The sequence below is a fragment of the Protobothrops mucrosquamatus genome, unplaced genomic scaffold (genome assembly GCF_001527695.2).
Source record: "Protobothrops mucrosquamatus isolate PMUCROS unplaced genomic scaffold, P.Mucros_1.0 scaffold1956, whole genome shotgun sequence".
Taxonomy (NCBI): domain Eukaryota; kingdom Metazoa; phylum Chordata; class Lepidosauria; order Squamata; family Viperidae; genus Protobothrops; species Protobothrops mucrosquamatus.
Genome location: NW_015388075.1, coordinates 328,387 through 342,103, shown reverse-complemented (window position 1 = coordinate 342,103; position 13,717 = coordinate 328,387). Strand labels below are relative to the sequence as shown.

General features: G+C 44.0%; 1 protein-coding gene across 1 annotated transcript in view; it reads left to right on the top strand.

Annotated features, from left to right (window-relative positions):
- The first annotated feature begins 697 nt into the window (after positions 1–697).
- The window catches only part of MYO5A (myosin VA), a 50,453-nt gene continuing 37,433 nt past the window's right edge, over positions 698–13,717 (top strand). Inside the window, exons 1-13 of the mRNA XM_015823707.1 lie at positions 698–774; positions 1,771–1,927; positions 3,716–3,859; positions 4,667–4,736; positions 5,488–5,595; positions 6,406–6,512; positions 7,072–7,337; positions 8,320–8,401; positions 8,680–8,820; positions 9,833–9,958; positions 10,302–10,385; positions 12,135–12,293; positions 12,871–12,968. Coding sequence (XP_015679193.1) covers positions 713–774; positions 1,771–1,927; positions 3,716–3,859; positions 4,667–4,736; positions 5,488–5,595; positions 6,406–6,512; positions 7,072–7,337; positions 8,320–8,401; positions 8,680–8,820; positions 9,833–9,958; positions 10,302–10,385; positions 12,135–12,293; positions 12,871–12,968 — 1,604 coding nt within the window. The 5' untranslated portion in view covers positions 698–712. The remainder of the gene's footprint in view (positions 775–1,770; positions 1,928–3,715; positions 3,860–4,666; positions 4,737–5,487; positions 5,596–6,405; positions 6,513–7,071; positions 7,338–8,319; positions 8,402–8,679; positions 8,821–9,832; positions 9,959–10,301; positions 10,386–12,134; positions 12,294–12,870; positions 12,969–13,717) is intronic.

Below are 13,717 nucleotides of genomic sequence, written 5' to 3'. Positions count from 1 at the left end.
CTAAAGCGTCCTTATCAAAGGTTCTGTTGTGCTGGTAGCGTAGATTTTGGCTCCTGGCCCTCAAACTCATGGAAATTGCTATTTTATGGTCTCCTTGTGAAGAGTTGTCATTCAGAGCACTTGTGGGTGACCTCCTGTTCACTCCTTCGAAGGACTGGTCTAGCCGCCGGTCCTTCATTCTTCATAATGGTCATAGTCTTTGCTTGTTCATGATGTCTTCAGTCAACCATGATTCCCACTGGAAGCCGAGTTTCCTACAGACAACCACTCAAATTACATTCCATATAATGTCAGTTATACTGTTTAGCCCAGAGGACCCCAACCTTTTGAACACCAGGGACCAGTTCTGTGGAGAAAGATTTTTCCACGGACCGGAGAGTGCGTGGTTTTGTGTGCTGCTTGCATCCTACGGATGGGGCTTTGCTTGTTGGTGCGGACCAGTTGCTGGCATGCCGCGGCCCAGTACCGGTCCATGGACCGGGGTTGGGGACCCCTGGTTTAACCAATACACTGACAAAACTAAAAGGAAAACATATCGTTATTGTGGTGGTTGCAGTTCAACACGGGCTAAATTGTTCCTGAATCAATATCCACTGCTTTACCATGTCTTTGTTATTATTTTGTTTTAGGTATAGTTTTAGTTGCCATAAATCCTTACGAGCAGCTGCCTATCTATGGCGAAGACATCATCAATGCCTACAGTGGCCAAAATATGGGGGACATGGACCCCCACATCTTTGCTGTGGCTGAGGAGGCATACAAACAGATGGCCAGGTTTGTGGGACGAGGGGTGTCGGCTTTCCACCAACTAGGTTTGTGGAAGGAGGGGGGCTGTTGTCATGATAAATATACTCATATGCAGGTGGTCCTCGGCATTTGTTTAACGACCGCTCGAAGTGACCGTGGCGCTGAAAAAAAATGGCCTGTGAAGGCTTTTCACACTTACAACCATGGCAGCATCCCCATGGTCACATGATCAAAATTCAGATGCTGGCAACGGGTTCATATTTTTGATGGGGGCCACGTGATCCCCCTTTTGCAACCTCCTGACAAAGTCAATGGGGAAGTCAGATTCTTTTAACAGTACTAAGTAAGCGACAGTACTAAGTAAGCGACTGCCGTGATTCAGTGTGCAACTGGGGCAAGGAAGGTCGTAAAAATGGGGCAAAATTCATGCAACTGTCTTGCTTAGCAACGGACATTTTGGGCTCCATTGCAGTCGTTAGTCTGAGGACTCCCTGTATTCATACACAATCTAAATGATAGGTTTATGAGTTATAGGGCAGTGATGACAAACCTTTTAGAGACCGAGTGCCCAAACTGCAACCCAAAACCCACTTATGCATCATTGGGTGCCAGGTTGGTGTGGCTCAGTGAGTGGGTGTGGCCCATTGGGTGGGCGTGGCTGTGGTGGTAACGGCAGACTGGGTGGGACTAAAAAGTTCAATCAATCAATTCCAACTTTGCGAGATCTTTTTTTTTCCCCGTGAGAAGTTGAAATTGATTGATTGATTGAACCTTTTTATTTTTTTGCACACGGTGGCGGAGGCCTAAAGCGAAAAGGCTTTATAAAACCCAGCAAAGGCCTAGGACTGGGGCGACGGCGTGCGTGCCCACAGAGAGGGCTCTGCGTGCCACCTGTGGCACGTGTGCCATAGGTTCGCCACCACGGGTATAGGGTTTCCTGCTTGAGCAGGGGGTTGGACTAGAAGACCTCCAGGGCCCCTTCCAGCTCTGTTATTCTGTCCAATGATTTTGCTTCTATTTCAGAGATGAACGGAACCAGTCCATCATCGTCAGCGGGGAATCGGGCGCTGGGAAAACCGTGTCTGCCAAATACGCCATGAGATACTTTGCCACGGTGAGCGGCTCGGCAAGTGAAGCTAATGTTGAAGAGAAAGTATTAGCTTCCAATCCTATAATGGAGGTAAGACCGGAATGTGTGTGTTGTTCCTTTTTTTTTTATTATTATTATTATTATTTTAAATTAGAGAACAATTTTGCCATTGGACGATTTGTTTCCCCTTGACCGCTTCAACCATCCTGGATTATATATCAGGCCCCAAATTTGTGTTGCTAAGAGGGACGTTTGTTAATGAATTTTGCCCCATTTTGCCATCTTCCTTGCCCCAGTTGTTAAGTGAGTCATTGCGGTTGTTAGTAACCCGGTCATTAAGTGAATCTGGCTTCCCCATTGGCTTTACTTGTCAGAAGGCCGCAAAAGGGGATCACGTGACCCCAGGACACTGCAACCGTCATAAATACAGAGTCAGTTGCCAAGCGTCCGAGTTTTGATCACGTGGCCACAGGGGTGCTGCAGTGGCCCTAAGTGTGAAAAACAGTCATAAGTCACCTTTTTCGGTGCCATTGTAACTTTGAATGGTCATTAATTGAACTGTTGTAAGTCAAGGACTGTCTGTAACCGATATGGATTTTTAAGGACTAGCAGATTTTGAAGGAAAACAGGACAATGATGGAAGCCCTTAAAAATGTAATGCAAAAGAGAAATGGATGGGGGGGGGGGGATGGATAAATATATATATATTCTCCCTGATGATATACCTACCAGATGCAGAACATTCAGGAGATCTATTGAGAGATTAAGTCCAACTTTCCCCTTTCTTGAATATTGTAAAACCTATTTTTTCCTTATTTTAAGCATTTCTTGAAACACAAAACAAAAGTGGAGGTGGCCCTAAAGGCAACTTTGTCTGAGGTGTATTTGATGTATTCAGAGCTCAGGTAATTCTGCCTGGTTTGCCGTGCTGTGTGGAATTGTGCAAGCAACTTTACCGAGCATTTATCAGTAAAACGCCTACTAACCAATAGGCATGTCGTGAGCATTTTCACTTTTCCTTCTAGATGTAGAACGATCCTGACATGATAAGAGCAGGGGTGAACAGCTATGACAACTTTAGGACCTGTGGACTTTTAACTACCAGAATTCCTGAGTCAGCATGGTTTAAAACATGCATTATTATTAATATTATTATTATTATTGAGTCTCTCCACATCCCTTCACTCTATCTCTGGTGACTTACAAATTCAGTCTTTGTTCTAAAGATATCCTCCACCCTCAGTCTTCAAAAAAAACCTCCTCTGATTCAGTCTTAGTGGGTGGGTGTGCTGCACTGTCACTAACATGCAGTTACTGTTAACAAAAGTGTATGGATGATGAAACCCATTTTCTGAAAGAAGGTCTGTTGGGGTAGTGGAGACGTATCTTCTACGTGGTTTTTAGTCAAACAATTCTTTGTGTCTACACAAAGAAGTCTGTTTGTGCTCAGTAATATCATATGCATCTGAATATGTTAACTGGAGACATGGTATAGATTAAATTAGGGATAGAGGCCTCGCTTTTTATTACGAGTTTTAAGTTATGGATTAACATTGGCAATTGTTAAAAGAATAATTCTCAAGCATGATGTAGTCCAGGGGTCTTCAAACTTGGCAACTTTATGACTTGTGGACTTCAACTCCCAGAATTCCTCACACTGGCTGAGGAATTCTGGGAGTTGAAGTCCACAAGTCTTAAAGTTGCCAAGTTTGAAGACCTCTGATGTAGTCCGTCTTTCTTTTTGGATATGCACATGTCTTCTCAGAAAGCCCTAGTCTTAGAAGAGGCATCCTCTCCCATGTGTGTGAGAAAGAAGTCCTCCTTATAATTGGAATGGGTCTCAAAATTTCTGACCTTGTCCTCTTTCCTTCCCCACAGTCTATTGGCAATGCCAAAACCACACGAAACGACAACAGCAGTCGCTTTGGGAAGTACATTGAAATCGGTTTTGACAAACGGTATCGAATCACAGGGGCTAACATGAGAACTTACCTCCTAGAAAAATCAAGAGTGGTGTTCCAGGTAAAGGGGATTCTGCCTTATTTGCATAATTATGAGTTGGGGGACAAAACTGTGCGTGATGGTTTACATCTGGAGTGGGATGTGGTTGGGGTTCGCCTTTTGCAATCCAGAGTGGAAATGGTTAATTTAAGGAAGAAAGGATCTCTACATCTATTGTTCCAGAGGGGGACTCAAGAACCAGTGGAAGAAATTGGAAGGGGGCAAATTATGGGTTGTTTTAGTCCAGGGGTCTTCAAACTTGGCCCTTTTATGACTCGTGGACTTCGACTCCCAGAATTGACTGAGGAATTTTGGGAATTGAAGTCCATGAGTCATTTATTTATTTATTTATATTTGGATTTATATCCCGCCCTTCTCCCGTAGGACTCAGGGCGGCTGACAATCAATTAAAATACATATATAACAGTACAAATTTAAAATTAATTAAAAGGAATATTTAAATATTTGTCAAATTTAAAATATAATTAAAACCCCTCTAAAAGTTGCCCTAGGCCAGTCCTGCAAGCTGGAATAGCCAAGTCTTGAGGGCGCGGCGAAAGGAAGGGAGATCAGGGATAACCCTGATCTCTGGGGGCAGTTCATTCCAGAGGGTGGGAGCTCATAAACCGGTTCAAACTTCTGGGGACAAAATCAGTGTTGAAAGAGTCCTATCATAGACAGTATGTCTTTAAGTAGGTAATATATATATAATAAAGGCACATATATAAACACACATTAAATAAACAAGGACTTCTGGCGACACACCAGCGATTCTCAGTTGACCAAGTATAGTTTATATTAGATAAACATAATTTCCGTCTTCTTGAGAGAAATTACCATATCTTCTATCAGCTTTGTGCTTCTGCAGCATTACCTGAATTTAAAGCGTTGCGATTGGGTATGTATCGGTATCTGTCGGTACTACATGTTGGCATTTACAAAGTATTTTTCTAATAATAATAATAATAATAATAATAATAATAATAATAATAATAATAATAATAATAATAATAATAATAATAAAAGTTGGAAGGGACCTTGGAGGTCATCTAGTCCAACCCCCTGCTCAGGCAGGAAACCCTATCCCATTTCAGACAAATGGCTGTCCAGTTTCTTCTTAAAAACTTCCAGTGTTGGAGCATTCACCGCTTCTGGAGGCAGGTTGTTCCACTGGTTAATTGTTCTAACTGTCAGGAAGTTTCTCCTTAATTCCAGGTTGCTTCTCTCCTTGGTTAGTTTCCATCTGTTGCTTCTTCTTGTCCTGCCTTCAGGTGCTTTGGAGAAGAGCTTGACTCCCTCTTCTTTGTGGCAGCCCCTCAAACATTGGAAGGCTTCTATCATGTCCCCCCTCTTATCTATTAATAACCATGTATCTTCCAGGTATAAACACGAAGCAAATCTAGTGCTGTTACAAATATTTTACCATGGTCGGGAATAATTTAAGAGGAATCATTATTTGCTTGATCACTCTGACTGCATTGAATCTCCGCAAAGTCTTTTTGAACTTTAAAGAACTTTTTGAAGAAGGGGTATAAATTCTTACTCATGAACAAATAGTGCCTTCTCAACGGGCTGCAGTTACACGCCTGTCGCATGAAAGTCATCACGGCATTTTGTTGTAAGAAATCATCTTGTTTTTGTCCAAATAGGGAATGCAGACTATTTTCACTATACAAAACAAGGGGGCAGCCCAGCAATTGACGGAATTGATGACGCTAAGGAAATGCTTAACACTCGGCGGGCTTGCACTCTTTTAGGTAAGCTCGAGATTTTTCAAGCGCTTCACTTAATATACAGTGTTGTATATTATTATTTGCAAAAAGAAAAAAAAACCTTAAAAGGACGCTGCTTAAGAGAGGGTTCCACTTACTGAGCTTAATAGGTTGCAGAATACAACCTTTGCTAACTACTATTTGACATCTCAAAGGCACCAAAGAGGAATGGGGGAGGAGCAGATATCTGTTTCAGTTACAAATAGCTCGGCTTTCTTAAAACACCGCAGGGATACTAAGAGCAGCTGACTTTCTGGCAAAAAATAAGTTTTGAAGCACCGTAAGGCTGCTGCATTTATTTCTTGGTGCAAAATTCTTCACCATTCTTTCACCAAGGGCATCTAACTCGCTGGAGGATAAAATTAGGCCTTTCTGAAAGTATTGGTGCGTTGCTTTGAATTGTAAAAATGCTAGGGTGGTCTTGCTGTAATTATGCAAGAATGTGCATAATTAGCATAAGATTTAGCATAAAAACCATTTGTAAGGAGGCAGGTATTAAGGGGCAATTATGGAGGGACTCGGGAACATTTACAGTTTATGATGGTAAAAAAAAAATCATTTTACATCTCTTCCAAGTGGGAGATTGCAGTTTGAATGTAGTCTGGATGTGGCTGTAAGTTCTTGCTTTTTTGGTAAAAAATAAAATAAAAGGGTGACTCTCCCACTCAGTGATGAATTATTACCTTATTATTAATTATACCTTGTATCCTTCTTGTTTAGGTACTTAATAGGCTGTAATTATTCCAGGAAACTTTTTTTTTAATTTTCCCCTGCTTCCCTTCCCCAATACAACAGGCATTGTTGATTCCCGTCAGATGGGAATTTTCCAAATCCTTGCTGGCATTCTTCACTTGGGCAACGTGTCATTCACATCTCGAGATGCCGATAGCTGCACAATCCCCGTAAGTTCCAAAATACTTTAACTATTCTCGATCCCATTGACATTTCTAACTTCCCTACTCTTCCTTGTCTATTTGTCTTGTAGTTGCCTTGCCAAAATGGAGATATGCTGCATTTTCCCTATCTCTTCTCTTCTCTTCTCTTCTCTTCTCTTCTCTTCTCTTCTCTTCTCTTCTCTTCTCTTCTCTCCCCTCTCTCTCTCTCTCTCTCTCTCTCTCTCTCTCTCTCTCTCTCTCTCTCTCTCTCTCTCTCTCTCATATTTTTCTTCAAATTACGTCTTTCCAAATGGAAGAACGTTCTCATTAAATCTAAGGCAGGGGTCTTCAAACTTGGCCCTTTTATGACTTGTGGACTTCAGCTCCCAGAATTCCTCAGCCAGCGTGAGGCTGAGGAATTCTGGGAGCTGAAGTCCACAAGTCATAAAAGGGCCACGTTTGAAGACCCCTGATCTAAGGCATAAAATCTTTCTCGTCAACTTTTGGCTGCTTGAAAATTTTTAGATGAGTTGTTAGGAATATGTGTAGATTGTTTTCAACTCTAAGGAGATTATTGTCCTTATAGCCTAAACACGAACCCCTCAGGATCTTCTGTGAACTCATGGGAGTGGAATATGAACAGATGGCGCATTGGCTTTGCCACAGAAAGCTCGCTACTGCCGCCGAGACCTACATCAAGCCAATTTCCAAGCTGCAGGCTATCAATGCTAGGGATGCTCTCGCAAAACATATCTACGCCAACCTTTTTACCTGGATTGTAGAACATGTGAACAAAGCTTTGCAGTCCACTGTGAAACAGCATTCTTTCATTGGCGTATTGGACATTTATGGGTGAGTGCTTTCCGTCTCAGGATTTTTATCCAGTTTTATCCAGTTTTGCTACCATTGCAATGATTTTAGGCGGTGTAGCCAAAAATGATAAGGGTATCTGAAACAATATCTTGATGTTCCATAGAATCAGATCATATAATACAGACATGTCAAACACAAGGCCTGGGGGCTGGATGCGGCCTGCGAAGTGGTTTCATGTGGCCCGCGAAGCCATCCTGGAAACAGTGAGGGGACGGCCCCCGCTGCCTTGGCCCTGGCCCAGGCCGGCCGGGAGCCAATGTAGAATTTTGTGGTGGCCATCTATGCTGAAACGCATTCAGTCTTAGCTCCACAAGGTTGTCTGGAAACAGCGAGGAACCAGGAGAACCTTGAGTAGCAGCCTTGAGGAAGTGGGGCTGGGCTTGGTGCCGCGGGTGCTCAAAGGCCAGGCTGGGCATTTGACCTCTGCTGCCCAGGGCTCCGGGCAGCCCGCACCACCATCCAGCCCCCCCCTGCATGGCCTGAGAGGAATAGTGAGGCTCCTCCAGTGGACCATGCCTTGGCGCTTGCCCCAGTCCCACCCCCTTCTGCCAGAGACCCTCAGATCTGTCCCATTCCTGCCCAGGCATCCATAGGCACCCTTGACGCGAATGATGTAGAGCTGTCCACACCCACTCCATCCACACCCACCCAGTAGGCCACACCCACCCTGACCACACCCACCTGCCCCCCTGAGGGCAACTGCAATGCTGATGCGGCCCTCAGTGAAATTGAGTTTGACACCCCTGATATAATAGATCAAACAAAGTAGCTTACATCGTGAAGGACTGTTTTTTTCCTGCTAAGAATGTAGACTGAGTAAATTTTTTGGGGTGTTTTTTTTTGTCTGGCCCTTCCATTCCATTTAATACAGCTGTAATAATTCAGCTGGAGGTTTTAGACCTCAGCTGTGCAACTGTTCATTGAATACTTTTCAGGTATGCTGAAAAATCTTCTTTTTCAGGTTTGAGACATTTGAGATCAACAGTTTTGAACAATTCTGTATAAATTACGCCAATGAGAAACTGCAGCAGCAGTTCAATATGGTAAGTAAGAAACTTGGTGTTTTTTGGTGTCATGCTATCCACCCACATCTTAATTATCCACTTCATAATTAGATTTTCTGGATTAGTGGTTCAGAAGGAGGACTTTTATCATTTATCATTTTCTAGAGGGATAGCTAGGTTAATCTGTTGCATCTGGCAAAACAGGTTGTCCGTTTCAATTTCTGTATCGCCGTTAAAAGCCCCAGGAAAAACGCAAATGCAAAGTCAGCCCTGTAACCTCACCCTGACGATGATCCGTCTTCTACCCTCTCACACAGCACGTCTTTAAGTTGGAGCAAGAAGAATACATGAGGGAACAAATTCCTTGGACCTTGATTGATTTCTACGACAATCAGCCCTGCATTAACCTCATCGAGGCCAAATTGGGAATTCTGGATTTGCTGGATGAGGAATGCAAGGTAGGTAGTCCAAATGTCCCCTGTAGAAGAATTTCTGCAGAAAAAAGTGTTGTTGTTGTGAAGTCGTGTCCGACCCATCGCGACCCCATGGACAATGTTCCTCCAGGCCTTCCTGTCCTCTACCATCTTCTGGAGTCCATTTAAGCTCCCGCCTACTGCTTCAGTGACTCCATCCAGCCACCTCATTCTCTGTCGTCCCCTTCTTCTATTGCCCTCAATCTTTCCCAGCATTAGGCTCTTTTCTCCAGTGAGTCCTTCCTTCTCATTAGGTGGCCAAAGTACTTGAGTTTCAACTTCAGGATCTGGCCTTCTAAAGAGCAGTTGGGGTTGATCTCTTCTAGGACTGACTGGTTTGATCGCCTTGCAGTCCAGGGGACTCGCAGGAGTCTTCTCCAGCACCATAGCTCAAAGGCCTCAATTCTTTGGCGCTCAGCCTTTCTTACGGTCCAACTTTCACATCCATACATTGCAACTGGGAAAACCATGGCCTTGACTATACGCACTTTTGTTGGCAGGGTGATGTCTCTGCTGTTTAGTATGCTGTCTAGATTTGCCATAGCTTTCCTCCCCAGGAGCAAGCGTCTTCTAATTTCTTGGCTGCAAAGTAGAAAGAGTTAAATACCCATTTATATCCTCACCGTTGGTTTAGTGAGACGTCTTTTGCATCTCGTTCGGCACAATTTGCCTGTTCTGGGAGTCGCATGCCTCCTTCAGCCCATAAGCTTCCATTCCCAGGATTTGAAGGCAGTGGCTGAGTTTTGATCGGTGTCATTTCATGTGTCTCTTTGGCTAAACTCTCTGGGATAGAAAGGGATGGGTAGCTCCCCTGTGGACAGCACTAAAAGCCAATTAAAAATGTTACAAGATTCCTGCACAGGGGGAAAAAAAGAGAGAGAATATTTCTTCCTTTTCAAAGGCACCATTTATAACTTTTCTGTGATTATTCCCCCCCCTCCATGGCTGTGTTCCCACCAGAAATGTGAAGTTATCTCTCCATCTGTCCCTTCTCTAGATGCCTAAAGGTTCAGACAATAGTTGGGCACAGAAATTATACAATACTCACTTGAATAAGACGGCACTGTTTGAGAAACCTCGATTGTCCAACAAAGCTTTTATTATTCAACACTTTGCAGATAAGGTAGGAGATTTTGTTTCCTGGCTGATGTGGATATTGCTTTTTTTTCTTGTTGCTTGCACTTGTCTCGGTCCATCAAAGAATCCTTTTGCAGTTGTCATTGGGAGGAATTCTTGAGGCAGAAAATGTTTGCAAAGCAATTCAACGAAGCAAGTATGCTTTGCATTGAGTGTGATGGCTTCCTTTATTGACTGCCCCAAGCAAACTTTGGCAAAGTGTTTAAACTTAAATCTGAAATTGGAAATCTCCTAAAACAGAAGACATTTGTGCTTATCTAGGTGTACCTATCCTTGTGGGCCACTGATTGCAGCCGCTGTTTGGTAAAATTAGATCTTTACATTTCCAGGTGGAGTACCAGTGCGAAGGGTTTTTGGAAAAAAACAAGGATACTGTCTATGAAGAACAGATCAACGTTCTCAAATCAAGTAAGGTTAGTGTTGAAATAATCCTCCCTGCCACTTCACTTAACCATCACAATCCTATCAAGACCGAAGTGTCGTCCATTTCTGATTACAGCTCTTAGAGAAGAGCAGGATATGAATCTAACCAGTTACAGCAATGAATAGGTGAAATATGACAGTCTACTCCAGGGGTAGGCAACCTCGGTTCTTTTATGACTCATGGACTTCAACTCCCAGAATTCCTGAGTCAGCTATGCTGACTCAGGAATTCTGGGAATTGAAGTCCATGAGTCATAAAAGAGCCAAGGCTGCCTACCCCTGGTCTACTCCTTCCTGATTATATTCTAGGAAACTTAAATGCATAATTAAAATCTTTCCTCTTCCTTGTCTGATTTGTGTTACCTTTCTTGGAAGATTACAGACTTCTAGGCCAGTGATGGCGAACCTGTGGCACGTGTGCCAGAAGCGGCACTCAGAGCCCTCTCTGTGGGCACGCGCGCCATGCCCCGGAGATGGCAATTGTCCCTCTTCAACCAGCTGCCCGCTAACTCGCCGAGGTCCCACATGGCTGGATGCATCCCAGCATGGCTGGTTTCCCTCCCCCCCTGTCCCATCCCACCTGGCCTCGCATGCTCTCCTTTTCCCAGGCACGACCTACTGCATCTATGCTTCTCTGAACTTCTGGTGGCGGGCTGCGGAGCCCCAGAGTGTGCCGGTCGATGGGCCGGCAGGCTGTGGCTGCTGACGGACACCGTTGGCCCCCATATGCTCGCTGGCTTCTGTATGCAGGGGCCGATGGTGTCAGGCAGCAGCCGCCTCGGCCCCTGCCTCTCCTTGCCCTGCGGCAATGGCACCCCTGCCTCGCCTTTCCTTGCCTCACCCCGCAGGACGAGTCTCCTGCCCACCGCCCCACCTGCCAGAGACTCCTGGATCTCCCCCAACCCTGCCCAGCCCCCACAGGCGTCCCTCCCCACGAGCAATATTGAGGTGACCACGCCCACCTTGGCCACACCCACTCAGTCTGCCATGACCACCACAGCCACACCCACCCAGTGGGCCACGCCCACCTGGCACCCGGCATTAAATAAGTGGGTTTTGGGTTGCAGTTTGGGCACTCGGTCTCTAAAAGGTTCGCCATCACTGTTCTAGGCATTTGAAAATAATTCTCTTTCCCTGTAATCTCTTCTTTAATGGAAGATTGTCCTGTATTTCAGCAAAGGTGCCGGCTTCTCTCAAAATTCACGGTGCGGAAGAAATAGGAGTGAGACGAAGTACTAGGTGTCAAACTTCACAACTTTTAGAGAGAGCAACATACAGAGAGTTTCTGCAATATTTATTTGGTGCAAGGGCCACCCTTGAATTGTTTGTGGTTGCATGATTTGAAATCTGGTGCAAGCCTAAGGTTGCCTTGGCAACAAGCTTTAGGAGCGCATATAACTGCTCTGTAGGGACAGTGGAGAAGGTCTTGTATCGCTGCATACTCTTTGTAAGTAAGCTTCACGGATGCTTCTGGTTGGCCTCTGTGGGACACAGACTGCGCCCTTGCTCTAATCTCGAAAAGACCATTCTCACATTCTTGGGGTCACCTAAATTAACCTGCTTGATAAAGCAAAAGCTAAATTTTCTTTATTTTTCCAAGCATCTGGAAAGTTAACAAAACCAACCCGTGAAAATCTCTTTGGGCTTCGGTTTCCCCTTTTTATTGCATTACCTCAGGGAAAAACTTTCTCTTTCCTAAATTCAGAGGCGACGTTCTAAAAACTCTGTGTCTGACTCAGTTTAAGATGCTGCCTGAGCTGTTTCAAGAGGAGAAGGCGATCAGCCCCGCCTCAGCCACTCCATCGGGTCGTATCCCATTGTCTCGAGCAGCTGTAAAACCAGCCAAGTCCAAAATGGCCCAAGCAAGCAAGGAACATAAGAAAACTGTGGGGCATCAGGTAAACGGAATGTATTACATGTCTTTGGGGCTATTTCCAGATTGCACGGCCTCACTTTACTTGGGGCTATCCCTCATGATAATGCAGAACGGGAGAAGAAACATTTGCTGTAACCCAGGGGTTCCCAACCAGGGGTGCTCGCACCCCCCTGGGGGTGCGAGACGATATTCCAGGGGGTGCGAAAACTTGGGTTTTCAAAATTATAGTGTATATGCATAATTTGTTGCCGTTATTTCAAACTTTTGTTAAAGTTTATATATATCAGAAGGGGTGCGGGGTATAGAAAAGATTGGGAGCCGCTGTGTAACTGTTTGTGGAGAAATAGTGACATTTTTCCTCACAGTCTACCTGTGGGCTATGGCCCACTACCTGTACTTCTTGGACTATGGCCTAAGTCTGATCTGGACTTATTTCCACGATTAATAAAGATGCAGACTGACTTTTAAAAATAAAACAGATGACCTGTCATTTATATAAGTTGTTATTAGAAATTGCTGCATGGAGAAGTTTCACTCCAAAGAAAGAAAGAAAAAATGTGTCAAATGTTTCCTTGTACATCCTTTGATCTTTCCTACAGTTCAGAAATTCTCTGCATCTCTTGATGGAGACCCTTAATGCCACAACTCCACATTACGTGCGATGTATTAAACCAAACGACTTCAAGTTTCCATTTATGTAAGTTCATGATCCTGTTGTCATGCATAATTGAAGTCAAAAACTGAATTCCCCTCCCCTGGGCACATAGTATCAAAGCACAATTCCCTCCTCCAATTAACAGTCATAAATCACATTCCCCAATTAGCTTGAAGCACCAATTCTTTATCAGCTCTGGGTTCAATAACCTTGATTCTCACACTAGGTTTAGTGTTGTTATGTCTAGCTAGATTCTCATTCACGTTTCCCCCCCCTCCTAGTATCATTTAACTCTAAAAGCGAAAGGGAAAAAGATGGTTACATTTCCATCTGTTGTCAATGCAAAACATCCCATGTTAGCAGCATTGACACCTGTCGTATTTGCTCCGTGAAAGTATATTGTGTTAGAGAAAAATAATAATAAACATCTGTCGATACTTGATTTGGACAGAAACAAACAGATGGCATGTCCCTGCCCATTTATTAACTGTAGCTCAATTTGGGCTTTGAAAAAAAATTGGCTGTTGTCCAACGATAGAATTTTTATGAATGAAACACCATTGCTATGATGGAAGATGCAAAAGTTCTGCATTCAGTCTTGCTTAGTCTTGAGATAAAATGCTTTGACTAGCTTATAGCAATTTTGTCATACTCTTGGTCCTTGGTGTGCTCTGAGCTTGCTTGTTTTCTTGCAGACATTTCATTACCCAAACAAAGTAACATCATCAGGGCTAGTCACACTGATGGTATTATCTAGTTTGGGTAATGAAATCTGCAAGAAAACAAGCAAG